We start from the raw sequence: 24,140 nt of genomic DNA, 5'->3' as shown, positions 1-24,140 counted from the left end.
ATAGAGCATAACATCAGATCCCAATCCCTGGCGTCAGCTTATGATATTCGCTGAAATGTCGATAGCGAATAACAATAATGCGAGATGCGATGTGTAGCAGGAATCTCTCAAAAGGAGCAGAGTTTGGTAAGGTTTGGGCGTTTGCTGATGAAAGCTGGTCTTGGTCGAAGTGTGGCGATGAACTGGTCAGAGAAGGAAGTTGTCTCTCCGGAATATCATCGGTTCGTTTAGATCTCGATCTCTCAGCGGCAGTATATGACGATGATGATGAAAAACGATGATGCAAGGGCGATGTTACTTTTCAGAGTTGTCTCTGAGAAACTGTATCGTTACAAGTAGGTACCTCTGTAGAGCAGCACATGGTGGTGGGACTACTGCTTGTATGATGATGAATTGTTGATCGTGGACGTATGGATGGATAGCGGCGATGAAGGGTGGTGATGTGACTGGCAATGATGACTGGCGATGATGACTGGTGATGACGACTGACGATGATGACTGGCGATGAAGACTGGCTGTGATGACTGGCGACGTCGAATGACTTTTAGGAGGGACAAGGAGTCACGGGATAGCGAGGGAACGGAATCAGAGGAATGTTGGAAGGAAAAGTGAGAATGCTAGGAAAGGTTTTGATTTTGATTTTTTTTTTTGACTTTCAGGAGGGGTTTTGGATTCAAAGGATTCTAAGGATGGGAATCAAAGGAAGAACGGGAAGGAAGAGAATATTTTAATTGGATAAGGGTTTGTTGCAGATTGTAGAAAGATGGTCAGTGTTTGTAACGGGCACCATCTGAGCTTGATGATTAAGTTTGACACGAATGATTCCTTCTCTGGATTGCACCTTTTCGATTAGGCCTTGCTTTTTGAGTTTTAATGCCGCTGTTCTGATTCCCCTAGCGTGTGGGGTTAGATGTTCATTGATGTAGATTCGGTTATCCGAATCGAAACCCACATTCCGTAGTGAAAGTGTACGCTGTGTGATGTACCTACTGTAGAATTCGGACATTGAATTTTTCATGGCAAACTCACACAAGATAGGTGGGGCAGTTCCGCAAACGATCGGCGACCTGGCTAGACGTTTGAGTTCCACTAGTGGGCAAGCGGTGTAGTTCAAATGTTTGCTAATATTTTGGAAGATATTAGCTAAATTTTCCTGGTTTTCAAATGGGATACCGGAAATGATGATTTCCCGACGTTTGTTCAGACGCTCTAAAGCTTCAGCCGACGAAAATGACTCCTCACGAATTCTGTTGATCTCGGTATTGAGGGAGGTTATTTTGGCAAAACACTCACTCTGAAAGGATGATACGTCTTGCTCGATGGTGTCAATCCGTTTTACAAGTTCGGTGCGGCAGTTGTCTATTTTCTCTTCCAGCCGGGAATGGGAATCGTTTATCTTGGCCTCGATTCTTCTCCACAGCTCATCAAATTTTCTTAAATTACTCAATGCCAGAAAATAAGAAGGAAGAATAACAGACAAAAAAAAACGAGTTTGAGACGCAAAAAGCTTCCAAAATCAGTTTGCCACGTTTTTAATATTTCCCTTGTGAATTAAAACTATCCCCTTATCATTTCACTATTTTTTCGGCAACAAAACATTCTATCATGCAAAACAGTCAGAAGATCTTTTAGTGATTTTTAACCAACACTCCTGGATTTCTAAATCCACAGCAATTATGTCACCGATACTGCTTTCAGCTCATCTACACAATAATATTAAAATTTTTATTTAAAATTTAAGGATTAATATTCTTAATATGAAAGCTTGGCTATTTCAATTGCAAATGATTGAGACTGTTCACTAAAGAAGAGTATTAATATTCAGAATTAACCCTTCATTTCATAATTTTCTTTATAATTCAAAATTATTTTTAAAAAATGGTTATTATGTGAAGGTGAACAAAGATTAATCACTTTTCTTTGTAATTTAATTGTTGTAATACAATTAAAATTGAAAATTTTGAATGAAAACTTTAAATTCAAGAGCAAATCAAATTAAATTCGGTTCCAGAATTTGGAAGCTGATTTTGATAATCGGTTTTTTCTACTTAATTTATATTTAAAGTGTTGATTTGATATATTGTGTTTCCAAATTTGAAAATTATCATACTAAATTTTCAAATCACGATTCAGTAAAATACCCCGATTAAGAATTCAATGCCCGTTAGTTATGTTTGTTAATTTGTTTATCGGGCTTATCGGTGAAAAGTAAAATACTTCCGATAAATTATAAAATACCAGAGCGCTAATATTTAGAAGCTCAGGAAAAAAATGAAGATAACTTGAATTTTTTCTTTCTACGTGTTCATGTTTCAACAACGTGTGTATTATTTTCATTGAAAAAATTACATTTATAACGAGAAATTTTTTAAAGAGCTCTTAAAGTGACAATTCTAAAATACCAGATATACCTACAAATAAAAAAAATATCAACATTTTTTCGCAGTGGTTATTATAGATTCGCTGGTTGTTTTATAAAGGATATAAAAATAAAAATTTTGTTAGTAAATTAAGATCAAACCTGAACTCTAAAGAATTTAAATAATAGATTCATGAATGAGGGCTCTAGAACTTCTCTCATAAAAATCTGATCCGGAATAAGATTCGGAAATCGTTTTTTTTGTACATTTCAGAAGTGGTATGGAAATTCGGATACAGATTCCAAGTGCAATTTTTGAATTCAGACTCAGAATTCAAATTCAGAATGCAGATTGAAAATTCAGAAAAAGAAAAAGCTTGTAAAAAAATTTACAATCAACATAAATTGTTGAGGAATTCAAGAGCATGAACTTAAGATTGCTTGTCAATTCAATTTCCAGATTTAAAATTTTTAGTCAAAATTAGTATGTTAACACAATTAAGCTTGCCGAATATTATTAACACATTAAGCACACCAAAATTCGGCATTATATATTTCAGAAACCAATAGACAAAATTCTGCTAATTTAATATACTTTAGTAATGGGAAGTGTTGTGTTAAATTTTGTAGAATGAGTTTTGATTATTAGATCCATAAAATTTGAATTACGCCTTTTAATGGAGCATACGAGCAGTAAGCAAAAATACGTGATGTCTTATATTTGGTCCGCCATGTGTTAATATTGCAGGTTTTTTAAAGCCAAATTTCAAACTAAAATCATTAATTTGGTTTAAGTTTGCATCAAGCAAATTTGATCCTAAAATCTGATAATTTTTATCTCTTACTTAAAAAAAATTGAATTAATTTCATCAAAGGTTAAAATCTTTGAATTTGTAAAATTGTTGAAAGATTGGGCTTGTTTAATTTGAGTATAGATAAGTTTTTTTTAGGAATGGAAAACTCTTCTTATTTTATGCTCAAATCATCTAAGTCTGGTCTACCAGACTTTAAACAAATTCAAAGATTTCAACCATCGATGAAAGCGAATTTAGCTCACCTTTAGGTTTAGAACTAATTTTCTTAAGTTACAATTTAATACGAAATGTAATAGTACTCAAAAATGACTAGTGTGTGTGTGTGTGTGTGTTCCATCCAACGACCCCCTGAGCTGGCAGGTATGTTATGCAAAAGAGTCAATCTTAATCTATAAGATCAAAATTATTCAATTGCGGGTGCTGGAGGTGTTAGCTCTATTGAAATTCCAGAAACCCATTTCAGAATGACAGAGACCTAGCTGCACATTCCGAGGTTACTTTCCTTATCAATAAGCCCCGCCCAATCATAGTCGCATGACCAAATGGGTCATGTAATTATGTTTAGACTTTCAATAATTTATTGTTGACCTATTCAGATACTAAAAACATATAATTGTCTAATTATATAAAATTAGCACCCTAATACATCCAATAAATGATTGACGTGTATTTAGTTATGGTTTAGTTCAATTATAATAATTATGAGGATATGGACGAATATGAATATTTTAGGTAAAAATGAAATTTCAAATAGTTAATATATATAAAAATAACTGGTCGGAGAAGCTGGAAGATGTATATTATGGAAGCAATAAAATTATGTTTGCAGGACAATTGATAATTAAATATCAGATACATTTTTCCGTCATAATTTTCAAAATGTCAGGTAGTTTAGAGCGTACTTAAACACACATTTCGTTGTTAAGCCTGGCGAATTCCAACTGAAAAACTTACATTATAAAAATATATGTTTATTTATGTCCATAAATGTCAATTTTAATAATAATGGTTATGGAAGCTGTATAAATCCTAGAAAAGCTGAAATGATAAATGAATTAGTACAAAATATAAAGTTCGTTTTCTGTATCAGGTTTCTATGCACGTATAGCTGTAGAATTTTAAAGATATTAAGATATTTATTCAATAGAAATGATCTTTTTTGGAAAACTTCAATGATTATGATACATTCAAAAGATTACAATTTGCCAAAATATAAATAATTTATTAATATCTACAGTCTTTTAGCGTCTGAAGCTTTTAAATTAAAGGTTAAAAATAACATAAAATCTGGTATACTTTTAGGCGTTTATTAAACTGGTGTATAATACTTATTGTGACAATTTTGATTTCAAGAAACAATGCGCTCGAAATTCAAATTTAAATAAAAGCAAAGTGAGTTTTTACCTATACTTAGGCGTTTTCTTTTTCACGTATAACATATTCAAGTTTTATTTCTGCATCAAAAGTTAAACGCCAGTTTATAACAATGAAGTTCTACTGGGAAATATTTTCTAACATGACTATACACGCTTTGATGCTAATAATGAATTATCAGAAATGAACGAATGAAATTAGCTTGCAATTGAATCTATTTTGAATAACTTGAGAATAATTTTAATACATATTAAAAGATCACTACTGTGACCCTAGTCTTAAGCTCCTGAAAGCTAGTGTTCCACCATATCCAGCTAGTTTTCATATAAATTCATCTTAAACGCTGGTCTTCGACAAAGAAAGTAAAATGAATAAATAAATGATAAATATTTCACAAAATGTTGTATTAATCAAAAACATAAAAAGGAAAAGATTGATGATGAAATAATTGACTTATTCACTGCAATTGTGTTGAAGGAATCAAAATATGTAATTTTTCGATTGACTTCAAATTATACTGTATTTTAATTCCGTTCATATCATACATCAGTGCCATCTTCATTATTTAGAAGGCAACAACTTCTAAAGGTGTGAATTTTGTTAACTGTGAACTTGGTTGCATTCATGAAAATTTTTCTTGTGTGCAAGTTAGAAGTTGTGTAAAAGTTTGTATGAAAATCATTGAAATATTTCACTTAAAGCAAAGTTTCACTCCTGTCAAAACTCTCAGAATTAAACTAAATTTTGTTTAATGCTTAAATTTTTATGCAACAAATTTTGAAACAAATTTTGAAAATTAATGAAAGCATCCACTTATCTTTTCCTTCCGGCAGAGTTCCTCTCCAGATGAACCATCGTCTTGTTGAATTTACCACTGTATCAGCCGTAGGGGGCCCTACCAGGGGCAGAGCGCCAGACCTCGCCATTCGGTACTTTTTAAAACCAGTTTTTATCAAGTTTCACATGATTTTTCACATTATTCTGGTTCGAAACAATAATACACTGAACTTCAGCATCTCTCGAACCATTCAGAGCGTATTTTCGGAGAGATTTTCAACATTTTCTTCTGCAGCACAAATTTTCAAAACCACTTTCTGACAGTGTTGTCAGACCCCCAGTACTCAAAAATGACTAGTCGTCTATAATTCTTTTTTATTTTCATAGTATTTCCCTTTCTATCTTCATTTCTTCTTTCACAAAGTTTTAAGTTAAGCAAATAATTGTAAACAATCAAAATCGATTTTGGCTCCTTAAAGCCTTTTAAAATAAAGAAATTGTTAAAAAAAAATTAAAAATGAATTATCATATAGTTACAAGAATAGTTTATTTTAATTTTTAGTATTCGTGCATTGTTGGGCAGAAATTCATAGCTAAAAATTAGTCACCAAAACCCCCCAAAATGTATGCCCAAATGTAAAAAAGATAGCTGGTCAGCCAATTCGATTTCAACACTCTCTACAAAAGGTATTTAATGAAATTCGGTCCACGAAATTACATGATACAGCTGTATTTTGAGTTACTACAAAAGTTCTAGATTTGTATATAAATTCTAGCGTTTACGTCAGTTTTGGACCATTTTTTTACACTTTGATCATATTTTTGCCAAACATCAAACCGCCAATACAGTTACATCACTAGAACCGGTATGAAATTGCCTTTCTTGTGCAAATAGTTTTATTGCTTAAACCTTACGTTAACATACTCAAAACCCGTGCAAAACTGAATTTAGGGGGTTTGAATTGTCTCAGAAAATGCAGATTGTTAAAAAAAGGTTAAAAAAATAGATTTTTTTAAAAAGTCGTCATACCTAAATTTTGTGTTTCGTATTTCAAAAATCTGAAGATGCCAAAATGTGACAAATTACGTCAACTTTCCAATTCACTTTTTAGAAATTTCTGCTGTGACTGGGACAGCTTTGGCGGTTGATTGATTAAAAAGTGCGGATTTTACACCACTTTTTTCATTCAATTAAAAAAAAATCATATGTGCAGCATATGGATATAATAGGGGTTTAATGCTGGTGGGGGGCGTATAGTGAGTATTATAATAAAAAGCTGTGTAAAAAGTGTATGTTTAGTGTAATTATAATAATAGTATAATTTATGTGAATCTTTTCTTTTTTTAATTTTACGTAAAAGTGGCACACTTGTTGACGTAGGCTGAAGATTCCTATTCGTTTTTCGCATCGTCCGTACTAACTTTGGTTTACGGCCGAGGATGTGGTGAAAGCTGTCCAAAATGCGAAAAACCATTGAAACTTTTACGAACATTGGTTCAAAACTGCAAAAAAACGGACAAATGGTAAAAATTTTGAAGTCTGCTCAATTTTAAAGAAGGTTCTATTTACCTATTAGTTTTCGTCGTTAACGTCGAATCAACTTTTTTTTTTTTTTTTTTGTAAATTATTTATTTGAAACGGCTCATACCTTTAGGCTTTAAGGAGCCAAACTCGTTTTGTTTGATTACAATTGTGTACTTAGATCTAGTTCACTTTTTTTTTTTTTTGAAGAAAAAGAAAGATAGAAAGGGAAATATGAAAATAAAGAGAATTATAGTCGAAGATCGATAGCTTTTAGGAAAAGGTATATCTCGAACATATAGTCCAAGTCCATCATACCTAATACATCCCTCACTGGAACGTCGGGTGGTTTTCCTCGGGCCCGAAGGGAATCTATAAAGTTCGCTCTGGCGAATAGGTGGTCCTCACACGACCAAACAATATGCTCGATGTCATGGTAACCTAGACCACATCCGCATAAATTGCTGCCAGCAATATTTAAACGATAGAGTACCGCATTCATGGAATAATGATTGGACATGAGACGGGAAAATATACGAATAAAATCCCGAGACAGGTTCAATCTATTAAACCAGGGTTTAAGGCTTACCTTTGGGATAATCGAGTGGAACCACCGACCCAACTCATCCTCGTCCCATCTACGCTGCCAGTTGACAAGAGAGTTTCTTCGAGCCAAGAAGTAAAATTCGTTGAATACGATTTCACGCTGGTAAATGTTGCCTTCCATCGCACCCACTTTTGCAAGGGAATCTGCCCTCTCATTGCCTGCTATTGAGCAATGTGAGGGGACCCAGATAAAGGTGATAGAAAAGCAACGTCTTGATAAAGTGGTCAATATATCTCGTATCATTTCGAGGAAGTACGGGGTGAATTTTCCTGGTTTTATAGAGCGGATTGCTTCAACAGAGCTGAGACTATCAGTTATAATATAGTAGTGTTCAATAGGTCGTGTGGCGATACTATTCAAAGCCCAGTGAATAGCTGCTAACTCTGCAACATATACAGAGCATGGTGACTGGAGACTGTGAGATGCGCTGGATATTTCGTTGAACACTCCAAATCCTGTTGTTTCCTCTATGAGTGATCCATCGGTAAAGTACATTTTATCAGCATCGACGTGTCTATATTTAGCTTCGAAAATTCTTGGAATCAGAAGAGGACGATGCGGATCCGGGATTCCACGAATTTCCTGCTGCATAGACAAATCAAACTGGACAGAAGAATGATCGTAGTCTGGGCTACAAACACGAGTTGGAGAATACGAAGAAGGGTTTACCTGCATTGACATGAGGATATGGTATATAGACATAAATCTGGTTTGAACATTTTGCTCAAGTAACCTTTCGAAATTTACAATCACCAATGGGTTCATGACCTCACACCTGATGAGGAACCGAAGTGATAGTAAATTGAATCGATCTTTCAAAGGGAGTATTCCTGCCAAAACTTCAAGACTCATGTTGTGTGTTGAGGGCATACAGCCCAAAGCGATACGGAGACAACGGTATTGGATACGCTCTAGTTTGATGAGGTGAGTTTTGGCAGCTGACTGGAAACAGAAGCTACCATATTCCATAACGGATAGAATAGTTGTTCGATACAATTTGATAAGATCTTCTGGATGGGCTCCCCACCAGGTGCCAGTAATTGATCGGAGAAAATTGATTCTTTGTTGGCATTTTCCTTTCAGATACTCAATGTGGGCTCTCCAGGTACACTTGGAATCAAACCAAACCCCAAGATACTTGAAACTCCTCGATTGAGTGATCGTTCTGCCTAGGAGTTGAAGCTTAGGTTGAGCAGGTCTACGTTTCTTAGAGAAAACAACCATTTCCGTTTTCTGAGGGGAAAACTCAATCCCAAGCCCCAAAGCCCAGGAAGACAATCTGTCTAAAGTATCTTGTAAAGGCCTGTGCAGATGAGACTCAGTAGATCCTGTGACAGACACTACTCCGTGATCTGCAAGTTGTCTTAGAGTGCAGCCTTCAGAGAGACAGCTGTCGATGTCACTCACATAAAAGTTGTACAAAAGTGGACTCAAACATGAACCCTGTGGGAGGCCCATGTAAGATGTTCTTCTAACTGCAAAATCTCCGTGAGCAAAGTTCAAATGTTTCTCACAAAGTAAGCTGTATAAGATGTTGTTCAATAGAGGAGGCAGACCCCGGGAGTGCAACTTGTCTGACAAAACCTCTATTGAGACTGCATCAAAAGCTCCCTTTATGTCTAGAAACACTGAAGCCATTTGCTCACGTTTTGCGTACGCCATTTGTATCTCTGAAGACAGCAAAGCAAGGCAATCGTTTGTCCCTTTGCCCCTTCGAAACCCAAATTGAGTATCTGAAAGGAGACCATTTGTTTCTACCCATTTGTCCAAACGAAACAATATCATTTTCTCCATCAATTTGCGTATACAAGACAACATCGCTATTGGACGGTAAGAGTTGGGATCAGACGCTGGTTTTCCGGGCTTTTGGATAGCAATGACTCTCACTTGTCTCCAATCTTGGGGAACAATGTTATGCTCCAAGAATTGGTTAAATAAATTTAACAAGCGAAATTTTGCAGCATCCGGAAGGTTTTTCAACAAGTTAAATTTGATTTCATCAATTCCCGGAGCTGAATTGTTGCAAGAGAGGAGGGCAAGTGAGAATTCGACCATCGAAAAGCTTGAGTCTAGACCACTATCAGACCTATCAGGAGGCACGTTCCGGATTATTTTTTGCACAGGTGTAGAATCTGGACAGACTTTCCGTGCGAATTTAAATATCCACCTATGTGAATATTCCTCACTTTCATTTGTAGATGATCGATTACGCATGCTTCGTGCCACTTTCCACAAAGTACTTAAGGATGTTTCACGCGATAACCCACTAACAAAATTCCTCCAATACGCCTTTTTCTTCCCCTTGGTTAACTTTTTAAACTGATTTTCAAGGGAAACGTAAGCTTCAAAATGGACAAGAGTTCCATGTTTTCGAAATTCTTTAAATGCTGTTGATTTGTCCTTATAAAGCTTAGAACACTGAGGGTCCCACCATGGATTAGGAGGCCTTCGATGAATAGATGATTCTGGGATGGGTTTTGTTTGAGCGTCAACTGCACTATCGTGTATCAGACAAGAAAGAAAGTGGTACTCCTCCAAAGGAGGTAAAACGTGCATAGAGTCGATGGCGGTTTTAATTGTGTCCGAGTACTTTTTCCAGTCGATGTGTCTTGTAAGGTCATATGTCATATTTATTGTGTTCGAAGAGCTGACCCCATTGGTGATAGTAATTTCGATAGGTAAGTGATCACTACCATTCGGATCATGGACTACCTTCCACTGGCAATCAAATGATAGTGAATTTGAGCAGAGTGAGAGGTCAATTGCACTTTGTCTTGCAGGAGGTTTAGGTACCCGTGTTTTTTCACCCGTGTTCAATACTGTTAAATTGAAACTGTCGCAAATGTCATAGATAAGAGTAGAACGACTATCGTCAATTTGTTCTCCCCAGACAGTTCCATGTGAATTGAAGTCACCCAGGATCAACCTTGGCTCAGGGAGCACTGAGCACAGGTCCTCTAGGTGATTTCGATCCACTGCAACTCTCTGAGGCCAGTACAAACTGACAACACATAAGTCCTTACCTCTTATTGTTGTATGACATGCAACAGCTTCAATTCCGCCTGATAAAGGAAGGTGAATTCTATAAAAAGAGTGGCACTTATTGATCCCCAAAAGCACCCCTCCATAAGAATCGTCACGATCCAGACGGATAATATTAAAATTGTGGAATGAGATGTTAGATTGAGAAGATAGCCAAGTTTCGGACAATGCAAAGATATCACAGTTTGTTTTATGAAGTAAATAATTCAATGAATCCAATTTTGGAATAAGACTACGACAATTCCACTGTAGTACAGTGATATCTCCGACCTCTCGGCGTAAATTAGCCATCGAGAGATACAAACACTGAAAGGAGGGGCCAAGTTTGCATCAATTGCTTTAAAAATGTCTTTAATACAGGAAGCATTGCAAATACAATGTCTTTCACGGGTTCTGATACATTAAAACACGAAAAAAATCCGTTCAAAATGTCAGTCAACTTAAAGAGCCCAGACTGAGTCGTTGATTCTGGCATCACGTTTGGGGTTTGGGTTTGCGAAGCTCCCGCAGCTGTTGGTTTATTCTGCAGTGGTGCATTTTCGCGGAAACCTGGAGGAACTTGTTTTTCCTTTTCAGCAGCAGTCGACTTTTTCTCGTTTCTATTTGAAGAGACAACCGTAGCTATTTTAGCTGGTATTTTCGGAGAAGGCGCCTTTGTTCGCTTCCGAGAGCCTCCTGCAACGAAGACTGGCTGAACTTCATCAGCCGTATCTGTGTCTTCATTGTCAACTGACAGCACAGAAAAAATGTTACAGGTCTGAGGTTGGACCGGTGGAGAGGCGCTCTTTAATATGGCGGCATAAGAACGCTTGGAGCGTTCTTTTAAAGAGCGCCTCTGTTTATCCCAGCTTGCCTGAAATGCCTCGCAGGAGGAGATATCATGGGGTGAGCCCCCGCAATAGACGCATTTTTGCTCAACTGCTGAGCATGCTCCTTCCCCATGATTCTCCCCACAATGCAAGCATCGCTTCTTGTTGCAGCAATGCGAAGCAGTATGCCCCAACTTGATGCAATTCTTGCATTGCATTGGGCGAGGCACATAAAGGCGTACTGGAAGCCTTAAAATTCCGTCAATCAAGACGTAATGAGGGAGGGCTGTTCCTGCAAATGTAACCCGAATCGAGGCTGAAGGCGAATACTTGGTAACGCCATCAACGACGGAGGCAGTCATGAGTTGGCGACAATCCAAGATTCCGACCGAAGTCGAATCAAGGCTCTTGAACTTACCTACGCCGTGAGACTTAACGTATTCAGCCTCCAAACTCGATTCGGTGATCACACCCTCGATCTCTACGTCTCGAGATGGAATATAGAGCTGATACTCTAAATTAAAAAAATTACTGGCAAGAATTCCGTTTGCGGCCTTCCGGTCGGCCACAACAACGCGCAATTTGTTCGGACGTACTTTGGAAACACTGGTAACGGAGGGCCACCTAGCCAGATCTTTCGTGATCTGCACTAAATTTAATGGTTTTCCGTTAGTTTTGGGCCGGATGAAAACCACCCCCGGCCCAGAAGAGGATGAATTATCAGGATAAACTCGGAGTCGGGTTGTTTTTCCCGCAGCTGCAGATGGAGTAGCAATATCAACTGGCGGAGAAGGATGAGCATTCGAAGAACCAGCTACAGCTGAATCCTCCAGATGCTCCTCATCCTCATAGATGATTTGCTCACCATCCACCTCTGGCGGGTCCGACCCCCCGCCTTCGCTCATATTTCATGAAAATAAAAGCGAAGCTCAATTTGATCGAAATATATAATAGAGAAAAAATAGAATTAGAAATAGAGAAAAGTAAGAAAAGTATAACAAACTTGATTTTTGTTTTGATTGGCTCCTTCAGTGGTGATCCCAACCACGTGGTCCTTCTTCGAAGATGGCTGCCACGTCAAGTCTCGGCTCGAGCAAGAACGACCAGATTGATGATGATGATGAGTCAAACAATGGCGGCGGCCCTCGTGGTGACCAGTTGAGGGCAGTCAGCTATCCAGAAAAAAACCTTTTTCTTTGTCGACCAACACCACAATAGCACCACTTTGGCGAGCTGGGGTCTGCCTTTGGCAGAAAAACGTATAGCGCGGTACAAAACACCGTATTAAACGCCCGAACGGAACGAAACACCCGGATATATTGGACGAAATCTCGAAAACCAACGAATCAACTTTGTATCTGTCCATTTTAGCTAGGGAAGAATGACACAAAGTGGTAATTTACCGGGGAAAAGTCAATTTTAGCAATCATGGCAGTTGAGATAAGGGAACATCCATAAATGACGTAGCTTTTTTTTTTTAGTTTTTAAACCCCCCCCCCCCCTCCCCCCTGGTAGCATTTCGTCACAAAGTCATAGACCCCCCTAGATAATAACGTAGCTTTAATAAGCTCACCCTCCCCCCCCCCCCCCACCCCAATTTTTTCAAATCGGTTTTAATTTTTACTTTTATTATCAGCATTTTACAAGAATAATACAAAAAATAACAAAAAAAAGGAAAAGAAGTTATAAATGGAAGTTTAAAAAAGCATATCAATCAGTCAAAAAAAAAAATCAAGATACCTTTCAACAAACAGGATAGCTAGTATCTAAGTATTCAATCAGTTGCGTCGTTCCAAATTATCTCCATTCTGGATTTCAATGAAATCGTTGGGCAACTTTCCTCCATCGTCTGTTCGGCTGGAATAATTGCATCTGCGATGTCGCTGCCTCTGTAGCATCTTGAACGTTCAGGATCCGTTCAGGACTGTTAATAATCTTCAGTTGACACAAGATAAACATTATAGAAAATACCTGACTACTAAGATACCACAGCCTCTACCCACTCTCTATCGTCCTCCGGAGTGATGACCAGCACTTCGTGTCCTCTTTTGCCTACAATTCGCTTTGGACGAATCTTTCTATCCGAGGCTTGTGGATTTTGCTATGCTCCTTTTGGAGAACTTTTGAAGCAAAATATAAATTGCATTTCTTGCATGTACGCTCCTTGATACGCTTGAAAACAGTCGGGCAGTAGGAGTCAAAAGCTACCTACATATTCAGACTGAATTGAATTATGCATAATTTTGCTCAATTTTGATTTGTTTTTTCGATATTTAATTAAAGCTACGTAGCTTTACTTGAACCCCTACCCCCCTCTCGTCACACATCGTCACACAAAGTCAAACTCCCCCCCTCCCCCTTAAATGCTACGTCATTTATGGATGTTCCCTAATGCTAGATTTACTGAATCAACATCACAATATGGCTGATTTTGCTATGATTTTATGTTGACTGCAAAAAATATTCAAACTGTATGTTGTTCGTTTTTTTTTTTGATTTTTTATTTGAAATACCTCATCATTAATAGAAGCCAGTTACCTAGGAAAGTTTAAGAATGAATGATAACCTTAAGTTGAAAATCTGCAAAAAGCAGAAAATAGTCACGGTTTGATTTTTTCTTTAGAAAGTTAGGCATTGATCCTTGGAAAAATTATCAAAAAGATTGATTAAGATTTGAAATTGTTTTCCAACAAGTGCTTGTCTAGTTACATTATCAATGAAAATTTTCTAATTTTACTTTTTTTTTCGACGTAATAAAAAAAAAGTTATTCTAAATGGACTTGATAAAAGTAAATTGATAAATTACCGCTGCAACCTACTGTTTTTTGGATGTTTTTAGGCTTTTCATTTATGATTCTAAATTAAGTTTAAAATGCCTACCTAACCATCATTCTTGTTTGTTTCGTTTTGCAGGTATTGGCGCAGGGGCTACAAATGCTTGCATAGCCTATGATCGGTATGTCCCGCATCTACTCACGCAAATATAAATTTCTGAAAATAAAAAAATTATTTCTATGCAGATACAACACTATCGCTCGTCCCTTCGAAGGCAAGCTAACCCATACGAAGGCTATCTTCATCACCTGTCTGGTGTGGGCATACACCATCCCGTGGGCCGTTCTGCCGCTGTTGGAAATCTGGGGCCGATTTGTTCCAGGTAAGTTTTTTTTCATTTTGGTTTCGAAGAAAAAAAGTGGACGCACAGGTTTTTTCAATAAAATTTGTTTATTGACTGGAAATTTTACATCCTGATACTATCAGCTAAAGCAATTTTTGTGACCGAAAACTTTGCGCATTTATGTGTATATCGATTAATTTTGTAGTTGTTAATCTTTTGTGTGAATTCAGATTAGATAGATAGAGAGTACGCGATGAAACCTAATAGCAACAATATAGAGTTGATTTTTTTGATTCAATTTAAATGTAAATTATTTTCGCCGTTCACGAGTATTAGATTGTTTGTGTTTATTCATGAAAAATTCAAATTAGTTTTCAATTCAAAGAATTAAAATGGTCGATCAAGCAATGCAAACGAAAACATTTCTGGTTGGTTTGGCGCAAACGGATAAAATTTGCATTAGGTTTTATAACTACATTTTCAAGATGATGCTTCATGTCCTGCGCTGGAATACTTCTCGCCACCTATCGATTTTTATCTGTCGATTTTGTTCCGATGATTTTCGCTACATTTTTATGTACGTGTTTATATTTTTTTTTACTACGTTAGGAGGGTATGTAGGAGTACATGGTGATAAATTAATTTAAAGATTTAATTAAAATAATGAAAGTTAACGAAAAACCAAACGCTTTTTAAACAACTGAAATGGTTACGTTGATACCAAGGTTTCCATTATCCGCAAAAAGTTGCGCGATTGAGGTATCAAACACAAGGCAGTCCGAATTGAGGATCGCACTGGCTACTCCTTCGTGAATGGAGCGTGGCATCGCTTCCCAGGTAAGCCGGCGTCGATTTCCGTTCAGCTCGAGCCGGTAGGCGAAGTTTTCAGCTTCCTTGCGGGAACCGATCAACTGAACGATGGCGTAAAACTGTTGATGACCGTCGTATTTCTCCTGCTTCTCAAGAACAAGCATGAAATGGTGACCGAAGCAGGATTGCATCATGACCCAATCTACGGCCCCCGGAAGGTTGATATCTGTGGCCAGAAATACGATGTCCTCACCCTGCAAGGTGGTAATGCTTTTGTGGGACATCATCAAATGAGGCATCACGTAATCAAGAGATCCTTGCCATTTGCAAGAGGCGCCCGGGCAGGGGCACAGATAGGGTCGAAATTCACAAGCGTCTTCATGTTCGGCCTTCTCTGTGTAGACCAGCGAAACTGTGCACCCATGGTTGGAGTGTTTGCAGGGGAATTTCACATTTGAAGCAACCTTTTCCATGGCTAGGTTGCGAATATTACCAAGCGAACCACGGCAAGTGGGGCAACAGGTTAACTTCGAACGGCAACTGGTGCACACCAGATGTCCACTCTGGCATTGCAATATTGGTGGCAGCACGTAGTCGAAGCAGACCGGGCACTCGAACAGCGAGGCCAGGTCCGCCGAGATGCCATTGTCCCCGGCACCCACCGACGAAATCGAGGAATTTGATGAAGATGATCCGGTGACTTCGCGTCGTTTGGGATTATTTATTTTGTTAGACATTGTTTTTCGTCTACTGTGTCGATACAACAATTTTTAGATAATAATTGATGGAAATCTGTTCCAACAGGGTGTTCACCAGCCTGGAAAAGAGAATATTACATTGATTAACATAAACTAATGGTTTATAATACGGCTTTATCACAACAAAAAGTTAGAAATTGTATTATAACTTATTGAACACCCTGTATAAAGATTTAAATACTTGTCTATTAAGGAGTATATAAATCAATTTGAAAATTCGAATTATCAGAAAATTAATCAAGACAAGTAAACCATCAGCCATTTCCATAAAATTGAATCAAGTATTATCAAGTATTATAATAGTTATTGGAAGAGTGCCTAAGATATCGAGGTCGTTGCCGTGTTTTTACAGATGCCTCTAAGGATGGGTCGGTTTGTGGTATAGGAGTTTTTGTAGAACAAACAAGAACGAGATTATCACAAAAGCTTGCTAAAGAAACCAGCATCAACTCTGCGGAACTATTAGCTATCCACAAAGCCACAGAAATGATCGACCAGCAGTGTCTCGAGGGAGCCGTGATCTACACGGACTCGCAAGCGTCGTGCCTGATGTTACTTAACGCACAGGAATCCAAGGAAGCCGAAAGTATTTTGCTGAAAATTCTACAAAACTGTTCACGACATCGGATCACCATCCAATGGATACCAAGCCATGTCTCTATTGGTGGCAACAAAGTGGCAGATGCACTGGCAAAACACAGTCTCCAGTCAGGACAGGTGATCGAAAACGGGTACATGCTTACGGATGGTTTCAACGCTCTGAAGAAAATACTGGCTGAAAGCACAACAGATTGGTACACACGTTACTCTACTGAAAAAGGAAAAATTTTCCATACGATACAACCGGAATTTTCCACCGCACCATGGTTTGTGGGAAAGAACCTAAACGGAAAAGATGTAAGACTACTAAATCGCTTGATGACCGGCCACGACTTTTCCAAGCACTGGCTGGCGAAAATGAAAATAAACGACGATGCTGACTGCGAACTTTGCAAAGTACCTGAAACTTCAAATCACATCATTTTCTGCTGCCCACGTTTCGCCACGACAAGGAGGAAGTACGATTTCTTTACCAAGTACACGAATCTGCAGGAGCTATTCAAATCTAAAGATTTATCCCATTACGAAGAAGTAGCTAAATTCACCAAAGATATCAAAATTGATTTGTAATCAACATGAAACCGTAAACAGGGCATATAGTCTTAGTTACTGGCCCTTACCCCCGAACGGCTGAGCTGAAGGGCTGAAGCTGTTCAAGTAAAAAGAAGAAGAAGTGTGCCTAATCCTAATCAATTATTACAAACCCTTCAAATCATTGTTGATGTTTTGAAGAGCACATAAATTTCAATACCCGCATCGATTGCTTATGCGTCAGCAATCAAGTTTCCCCACAGATAAACTCGATCTGATTTGATTGTCAAGCGTTTTTCTGTTTTTTCCTCTAAAACCAATCGAGCGTGAGGAATAATGATAAAAGTCAAAAATGAATTTGATTAGAAAAAGTAATTACCTTTAAAAGCTGGTGCTCTGCCACCTTCTTTGCCTTTTTTTATTGACGTTTTGCTACTGCTAATGGCAGATGAGTGCTGCTGCTGCTGTTGTTGTTGCTGTTATAAATATTACTGCGCTTTAAGTCACTTTTGTGGCAATAGCTGGTATTCCAAGAAACATCGTCCATACATCCACCAGAAACGAACCAAATTCACTATCGAATTTCCATCTCACTCGATGCGCGTTGATTTGATTTCAACCGTCCGACGCCTTTGGAAAAGATTAAACTTTCTGCTGAAAAGCAATTCGACACTTGCTTTTGCAATGGTTCGCGAGAATGAAAAATGTTTTCCCTTTTCCCGTTTTGCTGCTGCTTATTCGCTGCGCTGCTGTTCTGCGATTGTATTGAAATTTTTTTTATTCGAGACCATCAAAACTGAAAAAAAATATCATTCTTGAAATTAAGTCAACCATGCATACAGCAACTTTTGACTGGCCACATCCGCTCTTTCGAAGCTGCGCTGCTGCCATCTGGGGTAGTACGATGTAGCGTGAGCAACATTCTGGGTGAACGATAAATTATAGACAACTTTACATTGCTTCGAGTTAAGTTTTCATAAATCCAAATGATTTAAAAAAAAACACTCCTTTGAAAAATTGGAGTTTGTTTTAAAGTAAATTTAAATAAATTAGCCTGGTAGGAGAGTCAATTCTATCTGATAATTCCATTTTAAAAAAGTCAGACGGTCAGAGAAAACTAACATGGGGCCGTTCAGATACCACCTGGACAACTTAGGGGGGAGGAGGGGGTATGAAAATGTCCACGGAGAGGGGGGTAGGGGTTTGGGTAGTGTCCACGTGGACATACTTACTTTCAAAACATTTTCTCTAGGTGAATAAATATTAAGATGTTTTAATCAAAATCTTAAAATTGCAAAGCTTTCCAGTTTAAGTTTAAGCAACTAGTAGCCACTTGAAAGCAAGCTATAAATATGATAATTTTTAAATTAATAATAATTATAATTATTACAAATTAGATTTAAAAAAAAAACAATTTCAAATCTGTCCACGTGGACATACGGGGAGGGAGGCAGGGGTTTGCCAAATGTCCACGGAGGGGGAGGAGGGGGTCAAAAATCTCATTTTTCTGTCCATGTGGTATCTGAACGGCCCCTATGTGAATCAATCTTTTCGTCCATTTTCTTAACTTTTAATTTTTGCCAATAATCAATATGTTTTATCATATCTTCATATTAAACTTTATGCGATTCTCGTTGGTCTATATAAAGGAACGATTTTCTCGTTGTTACTTTAAACTATAACTATTGGATTTGGTTTAGTTGTTTCATTTAATAAATACGTTATATAAAAATTTAAATAGTTTCAGCCTAAGACAGTATAAAATGTTAAGTTTTAATTTAAAATTTTCTACGGCTAGTGGTTGTATAAATATAATTTTCAATAAAATTTTCCAAAAAAAATGAGATCATGAGGTCCGATAAAAATACAAAACATTTTATAACCCTTGAACGATGGCAATTGAAAAGCATTTAAGTAAACTTGAATTGTGTAGTAATCCAAGGATATAATTTTTTTCATGTCAACCACCATCAAATATAAAAATCCGCTTTCCAGCTTTAAAATTATTACGCCTGATTGTATGCAGCTGCAGAAGGAAACCTAATAGAAAATAGCAAAAATTTATGTTTTTTCGAATCAAAAATTCTACCTTACCAATTGTTGGGTCTTTCCCAAATTTTAAAGGAACGTTAATTGACTACTCTTTTAACAAACTGCAATTGAAAATGTGCATTTGGCTCGAGTTTTCATTCAAAAATATGTGAAACACTCAGAATAGTTTTTGGAGAAGTAAAAAATTGACCTTTTTTGATGTCGATTTGCGATGCTTCACGGTACATACACATTTTCTCCTATAGCTCAAAATAATCTCTGAACCTTCTACTCCAAATCTGTATCCGTCATTTTCTGAAAATCCTAACCAAATCAAAGAAAATAATGATTTATTAGAAGCTAGTATTTCCACCCGTTTGTTTACATTTTCTTGCACGCACACGAGCTGTCAAAAATTAGCTTCGAAATCGCGAATTAATTCCAAAACCTGAACATAAGGAGACGAAAAAGTTTTTTCTTTTTTAATATTTTCTCAATGTTTTTTTTTATTTTTTTTTAGAGAAAATATTGATAATGTTTGATTATATTATAAGATAATAAGATTTAAAAAAATGCTAGCTCAATGTTTTCAATTTTCATCCACTTAACGCCTGATGATTTTATTCAGTTATATTTAATCTAGTACCGCAATTTTTGTAAAAAGCCTTTTACACGCTCCTGCAGCAATAGCCATTATCAACTTTATAGTTATTATTCGATCTATAAAGAGTAATCGCTTTCTTCAATTATTGAATTGTTAAATATTATATTGACGCATCGAACTAAAGACAGTTGTGCGATCTGTCAGATCAGTGGTAATTCTGTTATTTTTCTACAGCTGAATTTATGATTATTTGCAATTTTTTCACTGCTTTGGTGAATCATGTTCTTAGTTAGAAAACTATCTGATTGTTAACGAAATTCAAGTCATTCATACCGTTTATCGCGATCCTAGGGACATCGTTTTCAATGTTGTTCGGATAGATTGAAGGAACGTTCACTTTAGAGCTTGAACATTAAGCCAGAAAACAGTGCTGAGGATTTTTTTTGTCCAAGATTCTGGCGATGTTGCCACATATTTTATTTTAAGAGGGATCAGACGTCGCTTCTCTTATATGCAGGTTCACTAATGGAAAACTATTTTTTTTTTTTTTGTTAATTCTTTATTTGAAACGGCTCATACCTTTAGGCTTTAAGGAGCCAAACTCTTTTTGTTTTTTTTTTACAATAGTTTGCTTACTTCTAGTTCACTTTTTTTTTAAAGAAAAGAAAATAGATAGGGAAATATGAAAATAAAAAGAATTATAGACGAAGATCAATAGCTTTAAGGAAAAGATATATTTCGAACATGTAGTCCAAGTCTATCACTGCCAGCACATCTCTCACTGGAACATAGGGTGGTTTTCCTCGGGCCCGAAGGGAGTCTATGAAATTCGTTCTAGCGACAAGATGGACCTCGCACGACCAAACAATATGCTCGATGTCGTGGTAACCTTGGCCGCAACTACACAAATTGCTGCCAGCAATATCAAAACGATAGAGTACCGCGTCTAAGGAACAATGATTGGACATGAGACGGGAAAATATACGAATAAAGTCCCGACTCAGGTCCAATCTATTAAACCATGGTTTAAGGCTTACCCTTGGAATAATCGAGTGCAGCCACCGACCATCTTCATCCTCGTCCCATTTGCGTTGCCAGTTGACAAGAGAGTTTCTTCGAACTGAAAAGTAAAATTCGTTGAAGGCGATTTCACGCTGATACGTGTCACCTTCCATCGCCCCCACCTTTGCCAGAGAGTCTGCCTTCTCATTACCCTCTATCGAACAATGGGAGGGAACCCAAACAAAGGTGATGGTAAAGCGACGTTTTGATAAAGCACTCAAACTATCCCGTATCTTCTCGAAGAAGTATGGCGAGTGCTTTCCCGGTTTTATTGAGTAAATTGCTTGAACAGAACTCAGACTATCCGTTACAATAAAGTAGTGCCCGACTGGCCTTGAAGCGATACTGTCCAAAGCCCAATGAATTGCTGCTAACTCTGCTATATACACAGAGCATGGTGACTCGAGGCTGTAAGAGGCGCTAGATATTTCGTTGAACACTCCAAATCCTGTTGATTCCTCTATAAGTGATCCATCAGTAAAGTACATTTTATCAGCATCGACGTGTCTATATTTAGCTTCGAAAATTCTTGGAATCAGAAGTGGACGATGCGGATCCGGGATTCCACGAATTTCCTGCTGCATAGACAAATCAAACTGGACAGAAGAATTATCGTAGTCTGGGCTACAAACACGAGCAGGAGAATACGAAGAAGGGTTTACCTGCATTGACATGAGGACATGGTATATAGACATAAATCTTGTATGAAAATTTTGCTCAAGTAACCTTTCAAAATTAACGATCACCAATGGGTTCATGACCTCACACCTGATGAGGAACCGAAGTGATAGTAGATTGAATCGATCTTTCAAAGGGAGTATTCCTGCCAAAACTTCAAGACTCATGTTGTGCGTAGAGGGCATACAGCCCAAAGCGATGCGAAGACAACGGTATTGGATACGCTCGAGTTTTATGAGGTGAGTTTTGGCAGCCGACTGGAAACAGAAGCTACCATATTCCATAACTGAGAGGATAGTTGTTCGATACAATTTTAAAAGATCTTCTGGATGGGCTCCCCACCAGGTGCCAGTGATTGATCGGAGAAAATTGATTCTCTGTTGGCATTTTCCTTTCAGATACTCAATGTGTGCTCTCCAGGTACATTTGGAATCAAACCAAACCCCAAGATACTTAAAACACCTCGATTGAGTGATCGTCCTGCCAAGAAGTTGGAGCTGTGGTTGAGCTGGTCTATGCTTTTTAGAGAAAACCACCAACTGCGTTTTCTCTGGAGAGAACTCGATTCCAAGCCCCAAAGCCCAGGATGACAATCTGTTTAAAGTATCTTGTAAAGGTCTGTGCAGATGTGACTCAGTATTACCTGTTACAGAAACTACGCCATCATCTGCAAGTTGTCTTAAAGTGCAGCCTTCAGAGAGACAACTGTCGATGTCACTTACGTAAAAGTTGTACAAAAGTGGGCTTAAACATGAACCCTGCGGGAGACCCATGTAGGAGGTTCTTCTAATTGCAATATCTCCGTGAGCAAAGTTCAGATGTTTCTCACAAAGCAAGCTGTATAAGATGTTGTTCAATAGAGGAGGCAGACCCCGGGAGTGCAACTTGTCTGACAAAACCTCTATCGACACTGCATCAAAAGCTCCCTTTATGTCTAGAAACACTGAAGCCATTTGCTCACGTTTTGCGTACGCCATTTGTATCTCTGAAGACAGCAAAGCAAGACAATCGTTTGTCCCTTTGCCCCTTCGAAACCCAAATTGAGTATCTGAAAGGAGACCATTTGCTTCTACCCATTTATCCAAACGAAACAAAATCATTTTCTCCATCAACTTGCGTATACAAGACAACATCGCTATAGGACGGTACGAATTCGCATCGGATGCTGGTTTTCCGGGCTTTTGGATAGCGATAACTTTCACTTGTCTCCACTCTTGGGGAACAATGTTGTTCTCCAAGAATTGATTAAATAAATTTAACAAGCGAAATTTTGCTGCGTCCGGAAGGTTTTTCAACAAGTTAAATTTGATTTGATCAATTCCCGGAGCTGAATTGTTACAAGAGAGGAGCGCAAGTGAAAATTCGACCATCGAAAAGCTGGAATCCAGACCACACCTATCAGAAGGCACGTTCCGGATTATTTTTTGCACAGGTGTAGAATCTGGACAGACTTTCCGTGCGAAGTTGGATATCCATCTATGTGTATATTCTTCAAAATGGAAAACTATGTAAGAGTAAAGATCGAGCTAGCTTTATTATTTTTTGCAAGCCCAAGCCCAACTTCTAAGTCAAACTTTGTGATCGAAATACTGTGTGTGGAAAATCCAACTTTTAATACAACATTTTAAACACAGGATTTTTATCTTTTTTTAATTGAGTGATTATAAATTTACAAATGAAACATCTAAATTTAATTTCATTTATCCAACTAAATATAATTTTTTTTTTTCAGAGGGTTACCTTACTTCCTGTACGTTCGATTATTTGACCAACACTTTCGACAACAGAATGTTTGTGGGTACGATTTTCACATTCAGTTACGTTCTGCCCATGAGCCTGATCATCTACTACTATAGCCAAATTGTGAGCCATGTCGTCAATCACGAGAAGGCTCTCCGCGAGCAGGCTAAGAAAATGAACGTCGATTCTCTACGCTCCAACCAGAACCAGAACAATACCTCGGTAGAGGTTCGAATTGCTAAAGCAGCCATAACGGTGTGTTTCCTGTTTGTTGCTTCGTGGACGCCGTACGCTGTGCTGGCACTGATTGGTGCCTTTGGCGACAAGGCTTTGCTGACACCGGGAGTGACCATGTTCCCCGCGTGTGCATGCAAATTCGTTGCTTGTCTGGATCCCTATGTTTATGCTATCAGTCATCCCAGGTACAGGATTGAGCTGCAGAAACGATTACCTTGGTTAGCCATCACAGAGTCGATGCCATCAGAGACGACCTCGACCGTGACCGAAGCCACGACCACTAATGCGTCAGCTCCTATTACTTCGTAAATCCTTGTAGTCAATAAATAACCGCATATTGATAGTCACATTCAATTCATCTTATCACACAAACTGGACTCACAAGATGAAAACTTCCGCAGCGTTTTACTGGACTTTGCACCAAGGAATACTCCAAATAAATCAATCTCATCTGAATCTGGTTAATTTCATCGACAAAAAGAAATACATGATTATGCAATCGAAATAAACAAAAGCGTTAAGAAAGTTGTGTTTCTTGCTCCTCCGAAATGTACTAGGTACTGGTTTGGGCTAAAGTGACTGTAGGCTCGTTAGTTTGGGCATACACCATATTTAGCACGTTCGACGCCATGGGACCCATATTCGGGTGACGCGTGTATTTCCTGG

General features: G+C 37.9%; 2 protein-coding genes across 2 annotated transcripts in view; one reads left to right on the top strand and one right to left on the bottom strand.

Annotated features, from left to right (window-relative positions):
• The window catches only part of LOC129751710 (opsin, ultraviolet-sensitive-like), a 45,503-nt gene extending 21,504 nt beyond the window's left edge, over positions 1 to 23,999 (top strand). The window contains exons 3-5 of the mRNA XM_055747374.1: positions 14,219 to 14,261; positions 14,326 to 14,462; positions 23,230 to 23,999. Of these exons, the coding sequence (XP_055603349.1) occupies positions 14,219 to 14,261; positions 14,326 to 14,462; positions 23,230 to 23,783 (734 nt within the window). The 3' untranslated portion in view covers positions 23,784 to 23,999. The remainder of the gene's footprint in view (positions 1 to 14,218; positions 14,262 to 14,325; positions 14,463 to 23,229) is intronic.
• Positions 14,520 to 17,904, bottom strand: LOC129751712 (E3 ubiquitin-protein ligase sina). The gene is made up of 2 exons (XM_055747377.1): positions 17,502 to 17,904; positions 14,520 to 16,050 (listed from the first exon to the last, which is right to left on the bottom strand). Exon 2 carries the CDS (start codon positions 15,968 to 15,970, stop codon positions 15,116 to 15,118), a length of 855 nt encoding a protein of 284 aa, XP_055603352.1. The 5' UTR covers positions 15,971 to 16,050; positions 17,502 to 17,904; the 3' UTR covers positions 14,520 to 15,115.
• Positions 24,000 to 24,140: the final 141 nt, after the last annotated feature.

This window comes from Uranotaenia lowii, chromosome 3, assembly GCF_029784155.1.
Source record: "Uranotaenia lowii strain MFRU-FL chromosome 3, ASM2978415v1, whole genome shotgun sequence".
Taxonomy (NCBI): Eukaryota; Metazoa; Arthropoda; class Insecta; order Diptera; family Culicidae; genus Uranotaenia; species Uranotaenia lowii.
The sequence above is the reverse complement of the archived record's forward strand: the minus strand, read 5'-3'. Positions and strand labels throughout refer to the sequence as shown.